The sequence below is a fragment of the Podarcis raffonei genome, chromosome 2, assembly GCF_027172205.1.
Source record: "Podarcis raffonei isolate rPodRaf1 chromosome 2, rPodRaf1.pri, whole genome shotgun sequence".
Taxonomy (NCBI): domain Eukaryota; kingdom Metazoa; phylum Chordata; class Lepidosauria; order Squamata; family Lacertidae; genus Podarcis; species Podarcis raffonei.
In genome coordinates, this window is record NC_070603.1 from 7304099 (window position 1) to 7320659 (window position 16561).

Here is a 16561-nt window from a genome sequence, read left to right on the forward strand (position 1 = left end):
ACGTCAGCATGGGATTACTGAAAACCGCAGTTGTGTGGCAGTGGTAAGAAAACTTGCACAGCTGGAATGAAATTGTGCCCCCACCCCAAGAAGAGAGGCATCTTATTTGCATAAGATAAGATGCAGAAAGTGACACTCCTGCTGTACTTTATCTGATACACGCAAGAGATAAACATCCTTACGTCTCCACCAAGCCCTTTGCACAGAAGTTGGGAGAAGGAAGAAACAGCAAGTGTTCCTCAGCCTCATGCTCATCCTTATCTCATCCAAACTTGGATGTAAGACTCTTCTTCCTGCTCAAGCTTTGAGCAAGTACAGAGCGAAGGCTAAGTTGCCCTTCCCTTGCAATGCAATTGGGAGAAAGGAAGAAACAGTAAGACAAACACCTGTATCATTTTCTTCCCTTCAACAAACAGTCTTTGGGTGTCTGCTGGGTGTTGTTCCTCCTTGCCAGAGACCAAGGGGCACTCGCCTCTGGTACTCTGGCCAGTGAAATTGTGGGTGCCTGTCCATAACTTCTTCTTTGACATGCACAAGTTGATATTGGTTCATGGCTTTTATATTCTCTAGCCCAACCAACAATTATGGGTTGCATCCAACTGTAATTCTATAAATACGGGAGCACAGGAAGCTGGTCCATCAAGCTGAGTATTGTCTACACTGACTGGCAGTGCCTCTCCAAGATTTCAGACAGGGTTCTCTCCCAGCCTCACCTGGGGATGATGGGGATTGAACCTGAACCTTCTGCTTGCAAAGCAGATGCTCTACCTTTTCATTTTAATAAATGGGCCTAAGTAAGCCGTGCTTGTTAATTTCAGTGGGTCTGTTCTAAACAGGATGAGCACCGGATACAATCTTATGTAATTTGCATTGCAGAGCCAGTTGTGATAACCCAATGGATCACTAGGAAGCATGGATCTTTTTTCTTTTCTTTTTTTTGGAATAATTTTTATTAATTTTTAACATATAAATTATAATACATATCACAAAACTTCACATCTTATACAATCTATTTTTGGACTTCCATCAGCACCTCTGATGATCCACCATTCTTACCACTTCTTCTGCATTTCTTAAATTCATATTGCCTTTAAATATCTTAGCTAACCATCCTCCCCTTTATCTATTTTTGCAATAATTCAAATAATTCACCTCACAAAACTTCTTGCAAACCTACAAACGTAATCTGATCATCACAATTACTTTTCAAATAGTCCGTAAATTTACTCCAGACTTCTGTGAATCTCTGGTCCCACAGATTTTGAATTCTTTCTGTTAATTTATCTAATTCTGCATAGGCCATCAATTTCATCCTCCATTCTTCTTTCGTCGGTAATTCTTCTTGCCTCCATTTTTGTGCCAATAATATTCTTGCTGCCGTCGTTGCATATTAAAACAGCTTAAAATCTTTTCTATTTACATCACCTCCTACAATACCCAGTAGAAAAGCTTCTGGTTTCTTTATAAATGTATATTTCAACATTTTTTTCATCTCATTATATATCATTTCCCATAAGTTTTTCTTTTTCTTTTTTTTAAAAGATATTTATTGAAGTTTTACAAAAACATAAGTTTACAAAATAAAAATGGTCATATAAAAAGAAAAAGATACAAAAAAGAGAACATAGAAAAATACATAAAAAAGAAAAAAGAAGAATAAAAATACAAAAGACAAAAGACAAATAGCTAAAAAAGAATTAAAAACAAATCAGTTTTTTGTAACTTTAAACTCATTAGCTTATTTCCTTGGCCTCCTCACACCTCCCCTTTTTGTATTCCCATTTAAATAATCAAATCAGCAAATCCTTACCCTCTTTCATTTATCTTAACTCTGTATCTTAACATATTATAACTCTATATTTTCATCCATTATCAATTCATTTTTGTATATTCTTATTAACTTTGTTGCTAATGCCACTTATTTTCAATCCAACATCATTTTAACATTCATTAATTTTATAGTATTTCTGAAGATAGTCTTTAAATTTCTTCCAGTCTTCTTCCACCAACTCTTCTCCCAGGTCTCGGATTCTGCCAGTCATTTCCGCCAATTCCATATAATCTGTCACCTTCATCTGCCACTCTTCCAGGGTGGGTAACTCTTGTGTCTTCCAATACTTTGCAATAAGTATTCTTGCCGCTGTTGTTGCATACATAAAGAAAGTTCTATCCTTCTTTGGCACCAATTGGCCGACTATGCCCAGGAGAAAGGCCTCTGGTTTCTTCAGGAAGGTATATTTAAATACCTTTTTCATTTCATTATAGATCATCTCCCAGAAAGCCTTAATCTTTGGGCACGTCCACCAAAGGTGAAAGAATGTACCTTCATTTTCTTTACATTTCCAACATTTATTATCGGGCAAATGATAGATTTTTGCAAGCTTGACTGGTGTCATGTACCACCTGTAAATCATTTTCATAATATTCTCTCTTAAGGCATTACATGCCGTAAATTTCATACCGGTGGTCCACAACTGTTCCCAGTCAGGAAACATAATGTTATGACCAATATCTTGTGCCCATTTGATCATAGCAGATTTAACCGTTTCATCCTGCGTATTCCATTTTAACAGCAAGTTATACATTCTTGAAAGTATCTTAGTTTTGGGATCTAACAGTTCTGTTTCCAATTTTGATTTTTCCACTTGGAAGCCATTTTTTTTAAATCCAAATTATAGGCCTCTCTTATTTGATAATAATGAAGCCAGTCTCGCACTTTATCTTTTAATTTCTCAAAACTCTGCAATTTCAGTTTGTCTCCTTCTTGTTCCAATATTTCCCAATATTTCGGCCATTTGGCCTCCATATTGAGCTTTTTCTGAGCCTTCGCTTCCATTGGTGACAACCACCTTGGGGTTTTATTTTCCAGTAAATCTTTGTATCTCATTTCCCATAAGTTTTTCACCTAGGAAGCATGGATCTAATGATTGTATTTACCCCCTCACATTGTACTATTGAAAAGTTGAGTTTCGGATGAGGTTCAAAGGATGAGAAGGTTGTTTTTTCCCCTGTCCATGAACTATCCATTATTTTGTATTTCAGGATTCAGATTATTATCATTGTGCACTTTGGAAGGGCTTGGGACACCTATTTGTGGTGTGGCAGTCATGTAAAAGTTCATTGTAGGTTGTCTACAGTCACCTATAATACCCTGTTGTACAGTGAGGCATGCTTTACTATACCATCAAGGTTACCACACATTTCAGCTTGGTTGCAAGGTACAGTAAAGTTCAGGTGGCTGTGTGGCCAGAGGCCAGAAGTGATTGGCTCTCTCACACAAATTATCAACTGGGTTGATCTCTGGTCTCTCCTCCTTTCTGGTTCCTTTCCATTCTGTACAGTTCTAGAATAAGATGAGGGTTTTTTAAAAAAACACACCCAAGAGAAAGGGCTTTTGCTCTTGGCATAGTTCTCATACCTGTGGAGGAAAGTAAGCCTACACCTTCAAAAGATATCGATCCAGAAACTTGCCCAGAGGCTTCTGGTACTGCCCTCTTGGGTAAGATGCTCGCTACATCTTTTGAAACGAAACCTCAGTGATGGAGGCTTTGGCAATTCTCAGCTGTAGGATTTGTGTGGAGAGAGCTGCACTACGGAAGGAGCAGCTGTTAATTAGTGCTTTTGAAAAATCTGAAAAATGCTTTAAAGTTTCTTGGAAGTGCTTCATGAAACACGAAGCCAAGCTGCCTTTATCTTTACTTTAAAGAGTATTTGGTGCAGATACTGAAGAGACTTTTGAGGCAAGTAACACTGTACCGAAACAGACAAATGGTCCTGGAAATATTCACAGTGTGGTGTGCTAGGCAGAGATCTAGGTAAATGCACAAATGTTAATCAGTCTGAGTGTTCCTTATCTTGAATATTGTCAGGTATGGGAGGGAGGGAGGTATCAGATCCCCGAGGCCATGGAAGTGGCTGAAAGTGATTGGATCTGTAAGGGACTGGAGAGTGGAAAGTGTATCATGCAGTTCCAAAGCAACACTGAAAGTTGTTGTCTTCATTTCTCCTCATCTCTGCACCCCCAAAAGGGTTTCAAACAGATGGCTTTCCATTCAAGGGCAACTACAGAAAGTACGAAGACAACAGTGGCAGCACATATAGCTCTATTTGTAAGTTAGGGTCGTGCCTCCATTTTGTGTGATGGGTGAGCCATACCAAGATTGGGGCAATTAAAACAAAACAAAAAATGAAAATATCATACCATTCTATAATAGACGTACATTACGTGTATGCAGTGGGTTTTTTTCTAGAAAAATAGGTGCCACACTTTTTAACAACAACAACAACCCCCATAAAGTGCCGGTACTGTGTAACCTTGAGTACCCCCCTGAAAAGAAAAGGAAAAAACACTGCCTGTACAGTACAATGCAATATACTTAAATGAAATAGCTACATTACAGGTAGGAGACTATTTGGTCCTGGATGGGATCCAAAAGTTCACACATAAACAAACCCACACAATAAAAGGGTGTTAATTTCAGATGTCTTTATATGTTCCTTATTGATATAATTCGGGGTAATGGTTTTGCACTGTGCAACAAAACTTAGGTGTAATGTGGGTTGGTGGGGTTGCTGTTGCTGCTTTATCAAAAGGCTGGATAAGAATTTTGAGGACTTATTTTGGATATAGTAACTCCTGTATTAGTGATGAAAGGTAGAGAAGAGGATCACTGTAGTCTAATCTTTCCGTTTCTTGACAACCTCACAGGTCCAGAGCCTAGAACAGCACAACCAAGTCCTTCTCACGAGATGGAACTTTTTGAAAGAACAAGACAACTCCCTTTCTGAGTTGGATATCAAACTCCTCTACGACCAGTACATGAACAGGCTGAACCTAGAGGTTCGATCAATTGATGCAGAAAAAGAACAGCTGGATTCAGAACTTGATGAAGTGTTGGATGCCATGGACGCCTTCCGTAACAAGTAAGTCTTCTCTTCTTTGTCTGGTATCGGGAACTTGTGGCCCTCCAGATATTGCTGGACTACAACTCCCATCATCCCTGTCCATGGGCCATGATCAGGTTCCCCACTCCTGTTCTAGGTCTTTCACGTGTTTGGTGGACATATTTATAAAGCATCTCTCTCCTCCTTGTCTCTTAATTCATATCTTTCTGCATATTCTGTGCACCCCTCAAAGATTACACCTTCATACTTCACAGCTGTATCCCCTCCAGATAGTCCTGTATTGAGATGTCATTACAGAGAGAGAGAGTTTCTAGAGGACTTGTAAAATGAAATATAACCATTCTGTCCTGTGCTCAAGAGGCAATAATTCTCCAACAAACCTTTGGTTGACATTCAGAAGACTGCTTCCACCACTGCCCCTAATACGTATTTTTATTCTCTAAAGTAAAAACCATGCACTTGCATGGTTGCACAACATAGGAGTTGAGAAGAAAATGTGGTGAGAGTTCAGCAACGCCAGTGTTGTTGAAGCACTGCAGAAGACTTCTTCTTCTTCTTCTTCTTCTTCTTCTTCTTCTTCTTCTTCTTCTTCTTCTTCTTCATCTTCGCCAATCACTTCGCATTGACAGTGAGTCCGTAAGTGACTGTGGAGGCCAATTCTGGATTCACATGTCCTTCCACAGTGGGGACATAGGTTTCCAGACTGGTGTTGATCATGGTGAGGGCTTGCCAAATGTGCCTTCCTCTTAGCACATTTCTCCCTTTCCTCCTGAGTTTGAGCATCTTCAAAGTCCATGACACCTTTGGTAAAGGCTGTTCTCCAATTGGACCGCTCGCAGGCCAGTGTTTCCCAATTGTTGGTGTTTGTACTACATTTTTAAAGATTTGTCTTAAACCTCTTTTGTTGACCACCAGCATTACGCTTTCCATTTTTAAGTTCAGAATAGAGCAGTTGCTTTGGAAGGCGATAATTGGGCATCCAAACAACATGACCAGTCCAACACAGTTGATGCTGAAGAATCATTGCTTTGACACTGGTGATCTTTGCTTCTTCCAGTACACTGGCATAGTTTGCCTGTCTTCCCAAGTGATATGTAAATAATTCTGGAGACAACATTGATGGAATCTTTTGAGGAGTTGGAGATGGTGTTTATAAGTGGTCCATGTTTCACAAGCATACAGTAAGGTTGGTAGTACAATAACTTTGTAAATAAGGCATAGTAGGGTTCTAGTACAACAGCAATGGCCACAAGCTCATTGCGCCAGCATTGAGCCTCTTCTTTTGTTGAGATCTGCTCAGCTGGGCACCCAATATCAGATTGCCAATGCATGAAGAGATTTGTTCTCTTTTGAGAAACAAACAAAACCCCTAATTTTAGACTTGGTTTTGTGAACCGTATTTTAATGTCCTGTTCCAATTGTTAGCTTGATTGCTAGATAATGCATGTTGGCTGAATGTGCAAAGTTCAGCCAAATGGAAAGGAAACGTGAGAAGCAAAGGGAGCTTAATGTGTAATTAATTATGTGTAAATGTAGTCTACTTACCCTTCAGTCTCACTCCTCCTACAACATTCAGCTATTCTTTCTCTCTGTTCCTTCCTGGAGTCTGCACTCTTCTAATACCAGCCTGATATTAGTACTTGTATTTCCTGCCTACATTCCTTTTCCTTGGCAGCTTCCTGATTCTAGGACTCCCCACCCAACAGCCAGTTTTTCCTCTTCTGTTAGTATATTCACAAGTGACTTAAGGATGCACTTATTTGGTCAGTCATTGTTTTACTTTCATTTCATTTCCCTCCTTATCTTGTCCTGTTATAATTAGATTGCAAGGCTTCAGGCAGGGTTTGAGACAGACAGATAGATAGATAGATAGATAGATAGATAGATAGATAGATGAGAGAGAGAGAGAGAGAGAGAGAGAGAGAGAGAGAGAGATGATAGATAGATAGATAGATAGATAGATAGATAGATAGATAGATAGACAGACAGATAGATAGATAGATAGATAGATAGATGATAGATAGATGATAGATAGATGATTGATTGATTGATAGATAGATAGATAAGCACCCTCTGTTCTTCACCTAGCAGTTATAGGAGTTGTAAATAAAAATGGATAAATAATAACATACCTACCTGTGAATAGTCTTAAAAATAAAAAAGATACATAGATGCAGCCATCTCTGTCATAAGCCCTATTTGCAAGTAAGTATTCTCAAGGTCACACCAACCTAGATAAAAGAGGAATTGGATTGCCAGATGGAATGGTGGGTGATTTGATGCTGCAGAATGAGGCCGGTGGGATTTTTGACACCATATCTTTCACATCCATTTGGCAGAGCAGACACAAATCGTGGAACAAAGATCTTGAGAATGGGGATGTAGATCTGGGAGATCATCCAGGTGACCCTATGAGCCCAACAATCCAGATGTTCAGGGTCATTTTGGTTAAACCATTGGTATGAGAAGGCATTCCCAGTTCCTAAAAATAAAGCCATCTAGATGTTTTCCTAGATCTGCTTTCCCGCTCCTAAGATCTTTATTTTTATTACTCTTGAGCAGGTTTGAATATCTTTTACTTTCACTGAAGCAAGAGAAACATGCCAGGATCCAGTTTCAGAACTTTGAAAAGATATCCCCTGACACCATCAGTCATTAAGCAAACTAATGAGGCTGTCGTTATTACACAATGGCAATGTTTCCCAAGGGAAACAACAACCAAAAAAAACAAAATATGCCAGCAACATATTTAGCTGTAGAGTTAAAACCTGTGAAATTTACTTTTAAAGATATTATTGTTGTTCTTTTCATAACAACATCTGAGAGTAAATTAAATGTTTCTGTCCAAGGGCCATGCATTTCAAATTGATTCTTAGGGCTTCTGATCACTTTTCCAATTGACTAAAGGTTTCTCTCAGTTTTGGACCAGCACGTTTTATTTAGAGATGTCATGAAAATCATGATTTTCTGCTTGGAAAACATAATAGGTAGAAAATATGTGGCTGCTGGTGGCGGGCTGGGACTAGATGCATAAAGTGTTGCACAATTAAACCAATTGCCAATAATATGCATGCAACAATCATTTTCAGACAGTCCTCTCCTCTTTTCTGCTTCTTTTCTTCCTTTATTCCATGCATAATATTGATTCCAAGCTGCATTACATGTAGGGCTGCACAAATTACCGTATTTTTGGCTCTATAAGACACACTTTTTCCCTCCTAAAAAGTAAGGGGAAATGTGTGTGCATCTTTTGGAGTGAATGCAGGTTGGGCAGCTATCCCTGAAGCCTCTTCAAGGCAATGGGAGGAATCCTCCCCCTCCCCTGAAGAGGCTTGGCATGGCTATCCCTGAAGCCATGGAGAGGCGCTGAGCAGCTCTCGCTCTCTGTGCAGCGCCCCTTCAGCGAAGCAGGAGGAGAAATGGAAGGGGCTCCATTTCCCCTTCTGCTTCACTGATGGGGTGGTGTGCAGAGAGGGAGAGCTGTGCAGAGCCCCTTCAGCGAAGCGGGAGGAGAAATGGAGCCCCTTCCCTTTCTCCTCCCACTTTGCTGGAGAGGCACTGCACAGAGAGGGAGAGAATTTTTTTTTTCTTGTTCTCCTCCTCTAAAACTAGGTGCGTCTATAGAGCAAAAGATACGGTATGCTCCTGTTTTGGTTTTTGGTCTAGAAATAGCGCTTTCAGTAGAAATATCCCCACCCCCACCCAAAAACTTTACTTGTAAGAAATATACACCTTTTCTAAACAGAGCTGAACCAAAACGGAGGCTTTTTGTGCAAAATGACTTGGAAAATGTGCGTTTTCCCATTTTGGCAATTGTTCAGCCCTGTGAAATGGATTTAAACTGTTCATCTCAGAGGGATGGCAGGAAGCTTTTCTCTTGCTCTGATTTGGCTTCTTGCGAACAGCACAGAGCCAGATTTGGTTGACTTTGGTATCATCTGGAAGCCTGTATGTAACAAGAGATGCCACTGTAGGTAGATATCTATTGGATCAGTCTCAAGCTATTGCAATTGGTGCCAACATATTCCAAGTTTACCAAATCCATATACAGTAGTACTTTGGTTCTCAAACTTAATCCATTCCGGAAGTCCATTCCAAAACCAGAGTGTTCCGAAACCAAGGCACACTTTCCCATAGAAAGTAATGCAAAATGGATTAATCCATTCCAGACTTTTAAAAGCAACCCCTAAAACAGCAATTTAACATGAATTTTACTAACAAGACCATTGATACACAAAATTAAAGCAATAATGTACTGCAGTCAATCAATCAATCAATCAATCAGTAGCTGAACTGGGTTCAACAAAGTCACAAAAACAAAAAATAGCCGCAAAAACAAAAATGCAAAATAAATAGCAAAAACAGAAGACAGACCTCAGCGTAACACTCAAAACGGAAGCGTGGCACTCAAATTGGAAGCGTAACACTCAAAACGGAAGTGTGGCACTCAAAACGGAAGCATAACACTCAAAAGAGAGCACATTCGGCTTCTGAAAAAAGTTCACAAACCAGAACACCTGCTTCCAGGTTTGCAGTGTTTGGGTTCCAAGTTGTTTGAGTAACAAGGAGTTTGAGAACCAAGGTGCCACTATATTCAAATATAATGTGTTAACTCTGAAAGCTGTGCCTTTTACATATTTATTAACGTTGTAAAAAATTATCTCAAAAACCTGAAGCCATGCTAAAGGGACTTTCTCCTAATATAGTACTGCACTTCAGCTCAAACCAGCTTGACTTGTTACTGGATTGTTCAAAGGCCCCAGTCTACTGTCACAAAGAAAAAATATCCTGAGTCTCCATAGTAACCTGGATACCATTTTAGATTTTAGTAAAGTGGGGCTGATATTAGTAGCGGAGCAATATTTTATCATGGTCTCCTTATTGCAGTCAAAGGTAGATTGTGATAGGTCAGTGTATTCCAAGTACATTCGTTAAGATCCTCCCCTCCCCCCATTAACTAGCAGTGATATTAGTGCAGATGAAACTGCCATGCTTTTTTGAAGCAAAGGATATTTCAGATCCTTCAAGAGTCCCTATTTTCCAGGGACAGTCCCAGATTTACAGAAGCTGTCCTGGTTTTTGACATAATCCCAGAATGCCCCGCTTTTCCTTAAGAAGCCTCTATTTTCATCAAAGAAATGTTGGAGGGTATGACGTTATCCAACTCCCCAAGCCATCTGCAGGTAGTCCTGTATTGGGAAGTTTTTTTAATGTTTAGTGTTTTATTATGTTTTTATATAATATAATAAATCTTTATTGCGGTTCCAAAGACCCATAACATAGATTCAGAATAAAATACAGATTCATACAGACAACCCCCTGGGAGAGGAAGACCAAGCTGATATTTGTTTAGTCTTGAGTATGATGATCTGTGATACATATGACTACCGAAAGATACTTTGCCACAGCCACTGTGATATCATTAGACTTGTCATCCAGAAGATATTTAACGTAGTAGGCTTCAGATTTACCAGGCCAATTTGCCAGTAGGGGTTTAATCAATAGATCCCTAGCTTGCTCATATTGTCTGCAATGTAGTAGGATATGATTCATACAATCGACATCCTGAGAGCATGCGCAGAGCCTATTCTGATAAGGGATGCCTCTCAATCTGCCATTTAGCACTTCTGATGGAAATATATTTAAACTGGCTTTTGTGAAAAGACGCTGATAATTTGGTACAGACAGATTTCTAAGATATGCAGGTGTCTGAAAATCGAACCCATAGTGAATTCCTACTGCTTCAGGCCACAGATAACATGAGATTGAGATCGGAGATCACTGTGTGATATGTCCCAGAGACTTTGCCTCAGAGATGTTTTTATATATGTTGGAAGCTGCTGCCCAGAGGCCTTGGGGCAACCCAGTCGGATGGGTGGAGTATAAATATTATTATTATTATTATTATTATTATTATTATTATTATTATATAGGATGTCCCTATTTTCATTGGAGAAATGTTGGAGTGTATGATATTTGTGTCTTTGGCACACACTTACACCAAGTACACAAGCCTTTTGAATTGTGTCAAATACTTTTACCAATTATTGTATAAAATCAGTAAGCTGGATATGGCTACTTCTGCAGAATCACATGTGCATAGCATTGCAAATTTTATACTGCTTACATATGTCACAGTTTCCCATCTTCTAGTGAAAGAGAATCCAAATTCTCGTCAGGAGGATATGTTCAATGCTCTATTTCTCTGCAGCAATGTAAAGCTGTGATAATGTCCTCATGATTGCATCCCGCTTGATCACTTGAATTTCCAGGAACTATCAGATCAGTGGGCTTCAAAACCCTCTTCCCTTAAGGAATCCTTGACATAAATTTGCCTTTCAGGGAACAGATGCACATGGCAAAGGTTTGGCGAGCATGTTGTTAGGTGCATTCCTCAATTTGTGCAAAGCGTCAACGCACCTGACCTATTATTTTTAGCTATGTGTTCCACAAGAACTGAGAGTATAGCCAAAATGTCTGGCACATCAGCATCATAATTTTATTATTTACACCCCATGCATCTGGCTGGGTTTCCCTAGCCACTCTTGGCGGCTTACACATTGCAAGGATATATTGCTAAAGGTGCACAAGCTGTTGTCCACCATTGCTGCTCTTGCGTGGCAAGTCCCCTCCCCCATGAGAAATGAAGACACTGGACACATTGATTAAGGTTAATGGGCATAAAAAGGCCACAACTTTATTGATTACAGAATTGAAAGGTATTGGCCTTAGGCATTGGCTCCTATCGTCTACCCGGCATGGGGACCGGGAAGGGTTGTCCACAAGCCGTGGGAGTCCTGTTGAAGTACGCCAACTAGGATCCCACGGGTGTCACCGCTTGGGGGCGTTCCGGGGGCCCTTACCTCCCTAGGCTTCGGACAAGGCCACGCCCCCCCGGAGTCCTCTACCGGACTACCCATTTCCATTGGGGAAGGTGAAAAGAGGGCGGTCCCCGGGCATGCCTGGCCTTAAATGGGCTAGGCCCCGCCTCCCCGGGCCCGCCGATTGGCGGACGGGATGGCAGACACGCCCGGGGATTCCCTGTCCGCGCGGGGGCAAGATCCCGCCCCCGCGTGTGTGGGTGGAGGGATTTAGCCTGCAACCCCCTCTCCTCCTAGGTCGGAAATGGCTTTCTCATTAATAAACCTCTTAGCCCCCAGGGTTCCTTGGAACACAGTCTGAAAACTTCAGTCTTGGACTGAAAATGGCTGCTTCTGTCTTGTGTGTTGATTATATTCACTATCTTTGGTTGTTTATTTTTCAATGTGTTAGAGGTTGCTCTGGGCATCCTTCATGACATGGGTGGGGAACCACCAGATGTTCCTGGACTGCAACACCATTATCCCTGACTATTGACCATGCAGAAGGTCAATGGAGTTGATGGGAGCTGCAGTTTAAAACATCTGGAGGGCCACAGCTTTCCCACCCCTTCTTTCTGACAACACAAATGAGCCCATGCTGAGAAAATAAGAAAAGGCAGCAGACAGAAAGTGCTAGCATCCACTAGGCTAATGTCATCACACTTGCGTGCAGACACTAACATGAGAGCCACTCTGGTGTACAGTGGTACCTTGGGTTACATACGCTTCAGGTTACAGACTCTTCAGGTTACGGACTCTGCTAACCCAGAAATAGTACCTCAGGTTAAGAACTTTGCTTCAGGATGAGAACAGAAATTGCGCGGCAGTGGCATGGCAGCAGAGGGAGGCCCCAATAACTAAAGTGGTGCTTCAGGTTAAGAACAGTTTCAGGTTAAGAACAGACCTCCGGAACGAATTAAGCACGTAACGAGAGGTACCACTGTACTGGTTAGAGTGCTGGACTGGGGCCTGGGCAGCCAGGGTTCAAAAACCCACTCAGCCACAAAACTCACTCAGTGATCTTGGGCTGGTTACTGTCTTGAAGCCTAAGCTACCTCACAAAGCTGTTTTTAGCATGAAATGAGGTGGGGAAGAACCATATATGCTGCCTTGAGTCCATGAGATGAAAGATGGGATAGAAATGTAATAATAAATAAAATAAAATATTTTAAAAATAAGGTATACAATATGGGTTTTTACCTGGTGGGCACTTTACAATTATTCCCCACCACCACCCTCCTTGCCCTGCACTTGTGATTCTCAGTGTGGATCTCCAGCTGTTGTAGTTGGGAATGAACCTTCCATGTCCGTATGAGTCAACTCCTGGATGCAACTCCTTGATCCTAGGGACTCCTACGCAATCAGCCCTGGTTAAAGGAACGTGGATGGTTTGGCCTCTCCTACCTCCCTCGGGTAAAGTATGTCAGGGCCTTGCAATCCATAAAGCCTTCTCTCAGGGTGGGCTGAAGGCAGGAGGTATCAGAAGGAGTTGCAAAAGAGAATGAAGAGGGATCAGGGTTGTATGCATGAGGCAGGCTGTAATTAAGCGTAGCGTGTGTGCTCTGGCAACAAGCCAAGCATTCCAGCCAAAGGGCAGAAGAACCAGAAGAACCAACATTTCTGCCACTATCCTTGTAATGGGGCTTATGAAAGAGGTAGCTCCCAGGGTGGGGAGGAGGTTCTGTCATCACCCATTCTGAATTGGAAGAGCTCTCTTCCCTCAGCCTCGGGCTCTTTCTGTTCGTTGGGGCTTTTACATACAGAGTCATGGTGTCTGCGTTGTCTGCACTGATGGTTCAGGGGCTTCAGGGTTTCAGTTAGCCCAGCAAGTCACGTTGCATGTTCAGGTCGCACTTCAAGTACAGTAGAGTTATGGAACGTGTGACCACCAAATGTTCTTGGACTCCAGCTCCTATCAACCCCAGCCTGCCTGGCCAGTGGTCAGTAATGAAGGGAGCTCTGGTCCAAGAACATCTGCAGGGCCACAGTTTCCCCATCTCTGGAACAGAGGTTTGCAAGACCAGCTTCTATTATGGCTTCTGAATGGCCAGGCCTGTCCTTCTGTCCTTGCCTGGATTTCTGCTTGTTGAATTTGTTCCCTTACCCCTGCTTGAAGGCTCCTATGCCAGATCTGAAAGCTGGGCGTACATTTCCATGGCCCCAGCCTAATTCTGTCAAAGCACTTCATTGTAAAATACAGTGGTACCTCGGGTTACAAACACCTCAGATTACAAACACTTCGGGTTACAGACTCCGCTAACCTGGAAGTAGTACCTGGGGTTAAGAATTTTACCTCAGGATGAGAACAGAAATCACGTGGCGGCGGCACAGCAGCAGTGGGAGGCCCCATTAGCTAAAGTGATACCTCAGGTCAAGAATGGTTTCAGGTTAAGAACAGACCTCCGGAACAAATTAAGTTCGTAACCAGAGGTAGCACTGTAATGAGTAGTGAAGTACTTCCGTGGTGATAGGCTCTGATATGTCACTGCCAGGGCTTTTTTTCAGCCAGATTTCACTGGAGCTCAGCTCTGGCACCTCTCAGATGGGCACCATTACCATTCTAAGAGAACAAGGGAGATGTTTGTACTGAGCTCCAGCACCTCTTCCAGAAAAATAGCACTGGTCACTGCACACATTAGAAAAACACCCTTTTAATGAAGGGCATAAGGTGACCAGACCTGTGGAGATTGTTCCACTACCCTACCCAAATTTTCTGTCTTCTGCAAGAAATGAGAGAAGCGTGAGGGAAACTGAAGAATACAATAGTGTGATGTTGATGGTGTCCTGCAAATGCCCTGGAAAACGTCAGTGAACAAAGTGTAGCTATTACATAGTAAATGCCTAGTGTAGAAGTTATAGATGGCTTTCAAAGAGGATTAGACAGTCTGATGGAGAATAAAGCTATCAAGGACCAGGTGCACAACCTGGGAGTTATTTTGGACTCACAGCTGTCCATGGAGGCGCAGGTCAATTCTGTATCCAGGGCAGCTGTCTACCAGCTCCATCTGGTACACAGGCTGAGACCCTACCTGCCCGCCAACTGTCTCGCCAGAGTGGTGCATGCTCTAATTATCTCCCGCTTGGACTACTGCAATGCACTCTACGTGGGGCTACCTTTGAAGGTGACCCAGAAACTACAACTAATCCAGAATGTGGCAGCTAGACTGGTGACTGGGAGTGGCCGCCGAGACCATATAACACCAGTCTTGAAAGACCTACACTGGCTCGCAGTACGTTTCTGAGCACAATTCAAAGTGTTGGTGCTGGCCTTTAAAGCCCTAAACGGCCTCGGTCCAGTATACCTGAAGGAGCGTCTCCACCCCCATCGTTCTGCCCGGACGCTGAGGTCCAGCGCTGAGGGCTTTCTGGTGGTTCCTTTGGTGCGAGAAGCAAAGCTACAGGGAACCAGGCAGAGGGCCTTCTCGGTAGTGGTGCCTTCCCTGTGGAACGCCCTCCCACCAGATGTCAAAGCGATAAACAACTACCCGACATTCAGAAGACATCTTAAGGCAGCCCTGTTCAGGGAAGTTTTTAATGTGTGATATTTTAGTATATTTTTGGTCTCTGTGGAAGCTGCCCAGAGTGGCTGGGGAAACCCAGCCAGATGGGCGGGGTATAAATAATAAATTATTATTATTATTATTATTATTATTATTATTATTATTATTATTATCAGTGGCTACTAGTCAAGAACCTGCATGCCTCTGAATACCAGTTTCTGGAGAACAACAGCAGAAGAAAGCTATTGTCCTTCTGTCCAACTTCTGTGTTTGCCATAGGCATCTGGTTGGAAACAGGATGCAGAAGGGGACAGACCAGTCCATCTCAGCAGAGCTCTTCTTATTTGTGTTCAGGTTCAGCCCCCACTTTGCCCCCAGTCTGGCACATTTAAAGAGAGAGGCTTATTCTCCAGGTTGCAGCCTGGGAACCCTACTGTGAGGCACTGTGCAATGCTAAGGCACAAGGTGCAAACTGAAACCAACATCTTAAGGTAATTTAAAGAGCAGAGGGGGAAAGAATTAAACACAGTTTCCTGGTTCTGTCCAGAAACCTAAAGGCGGGGGGCAGGAGTAAAATGTATCACAGTCGTATTGATAACACACAACATCTGGAGCCCTCCAGCCATGCCTCAACACCACTCTCATTTGATCTCAGGAAAGGCTTGCTTTTTATTACTTAGACAATAACAAGCTATTGCATTACTGAAGAGAAAGCATTCTAAGTTGTTAGGGGATATTAATGCAGTCCATTGTGTTCAAAGCTTGCCTCAGGGGCCCCTGTGGGACCTGCATGCCACCCAAGGCTACATTCCACTACTTCCTGTTGAGAAGAAAATGGATCACAAGTGTCTTTATGACTGCAGGCTGCCAGCATCACAAAATGGAGTTGCCTCACTCCCATCCCATCATCTTTAGCTCCTTAAAAAACCTGTTTAAACCACCTACAGTGATGGGGCCTCTTCTGGGAACTTAGATACAAGGGGCACCACCCTGTCCATCCAGTTCTGTTAAGCCTGGAGATGTTGGCATTGTCATCCTTTGGCAAAGCTGTATGTAAGTTGAGCAGATGAAATTGGAGATATAGGGCTTTGAGACCTTAGTCATTGTAGTTCTAACGTTTGCTGCTGCACACTGTAGAAAGGATGGAAGCAGCAGGTGGTGGTGAACATCAGTCAACACAATGCAACTCTTCCCATCACAATAATATAAAATGGCAGCAGCTGCCCTAGGTGTCCGCTCTGTATTTGGTGTTCTCTAGAAAGGGTTCCATTAGTTGAGCCCCTTGGTTCACATTTT

The 16561-nt window shown here is 42.3% G+C and overlaps 1 protein-coding gene across 1 annotated transcript in view; it reads left to right on the forward strand.

The window, feature by feature from the left end:
- LOC128405547 (filaggrin-like) overlaps positions 1-16561 on the forward strand; it is a 62768-nt gene that overhangs the window by 10319 nt on the left and 35888 nt on the right. Inside the window, exon 2 of the mRNA XM_053372303.1 lies at positions 4709-4923. Within this exon, the coding sequence (XP_053228278.1) occupies positions 4709-4923 (215 nt within the window). The remainder of the gene's footprint in view (positions 1-4708; positions 4924-16561) is intronic.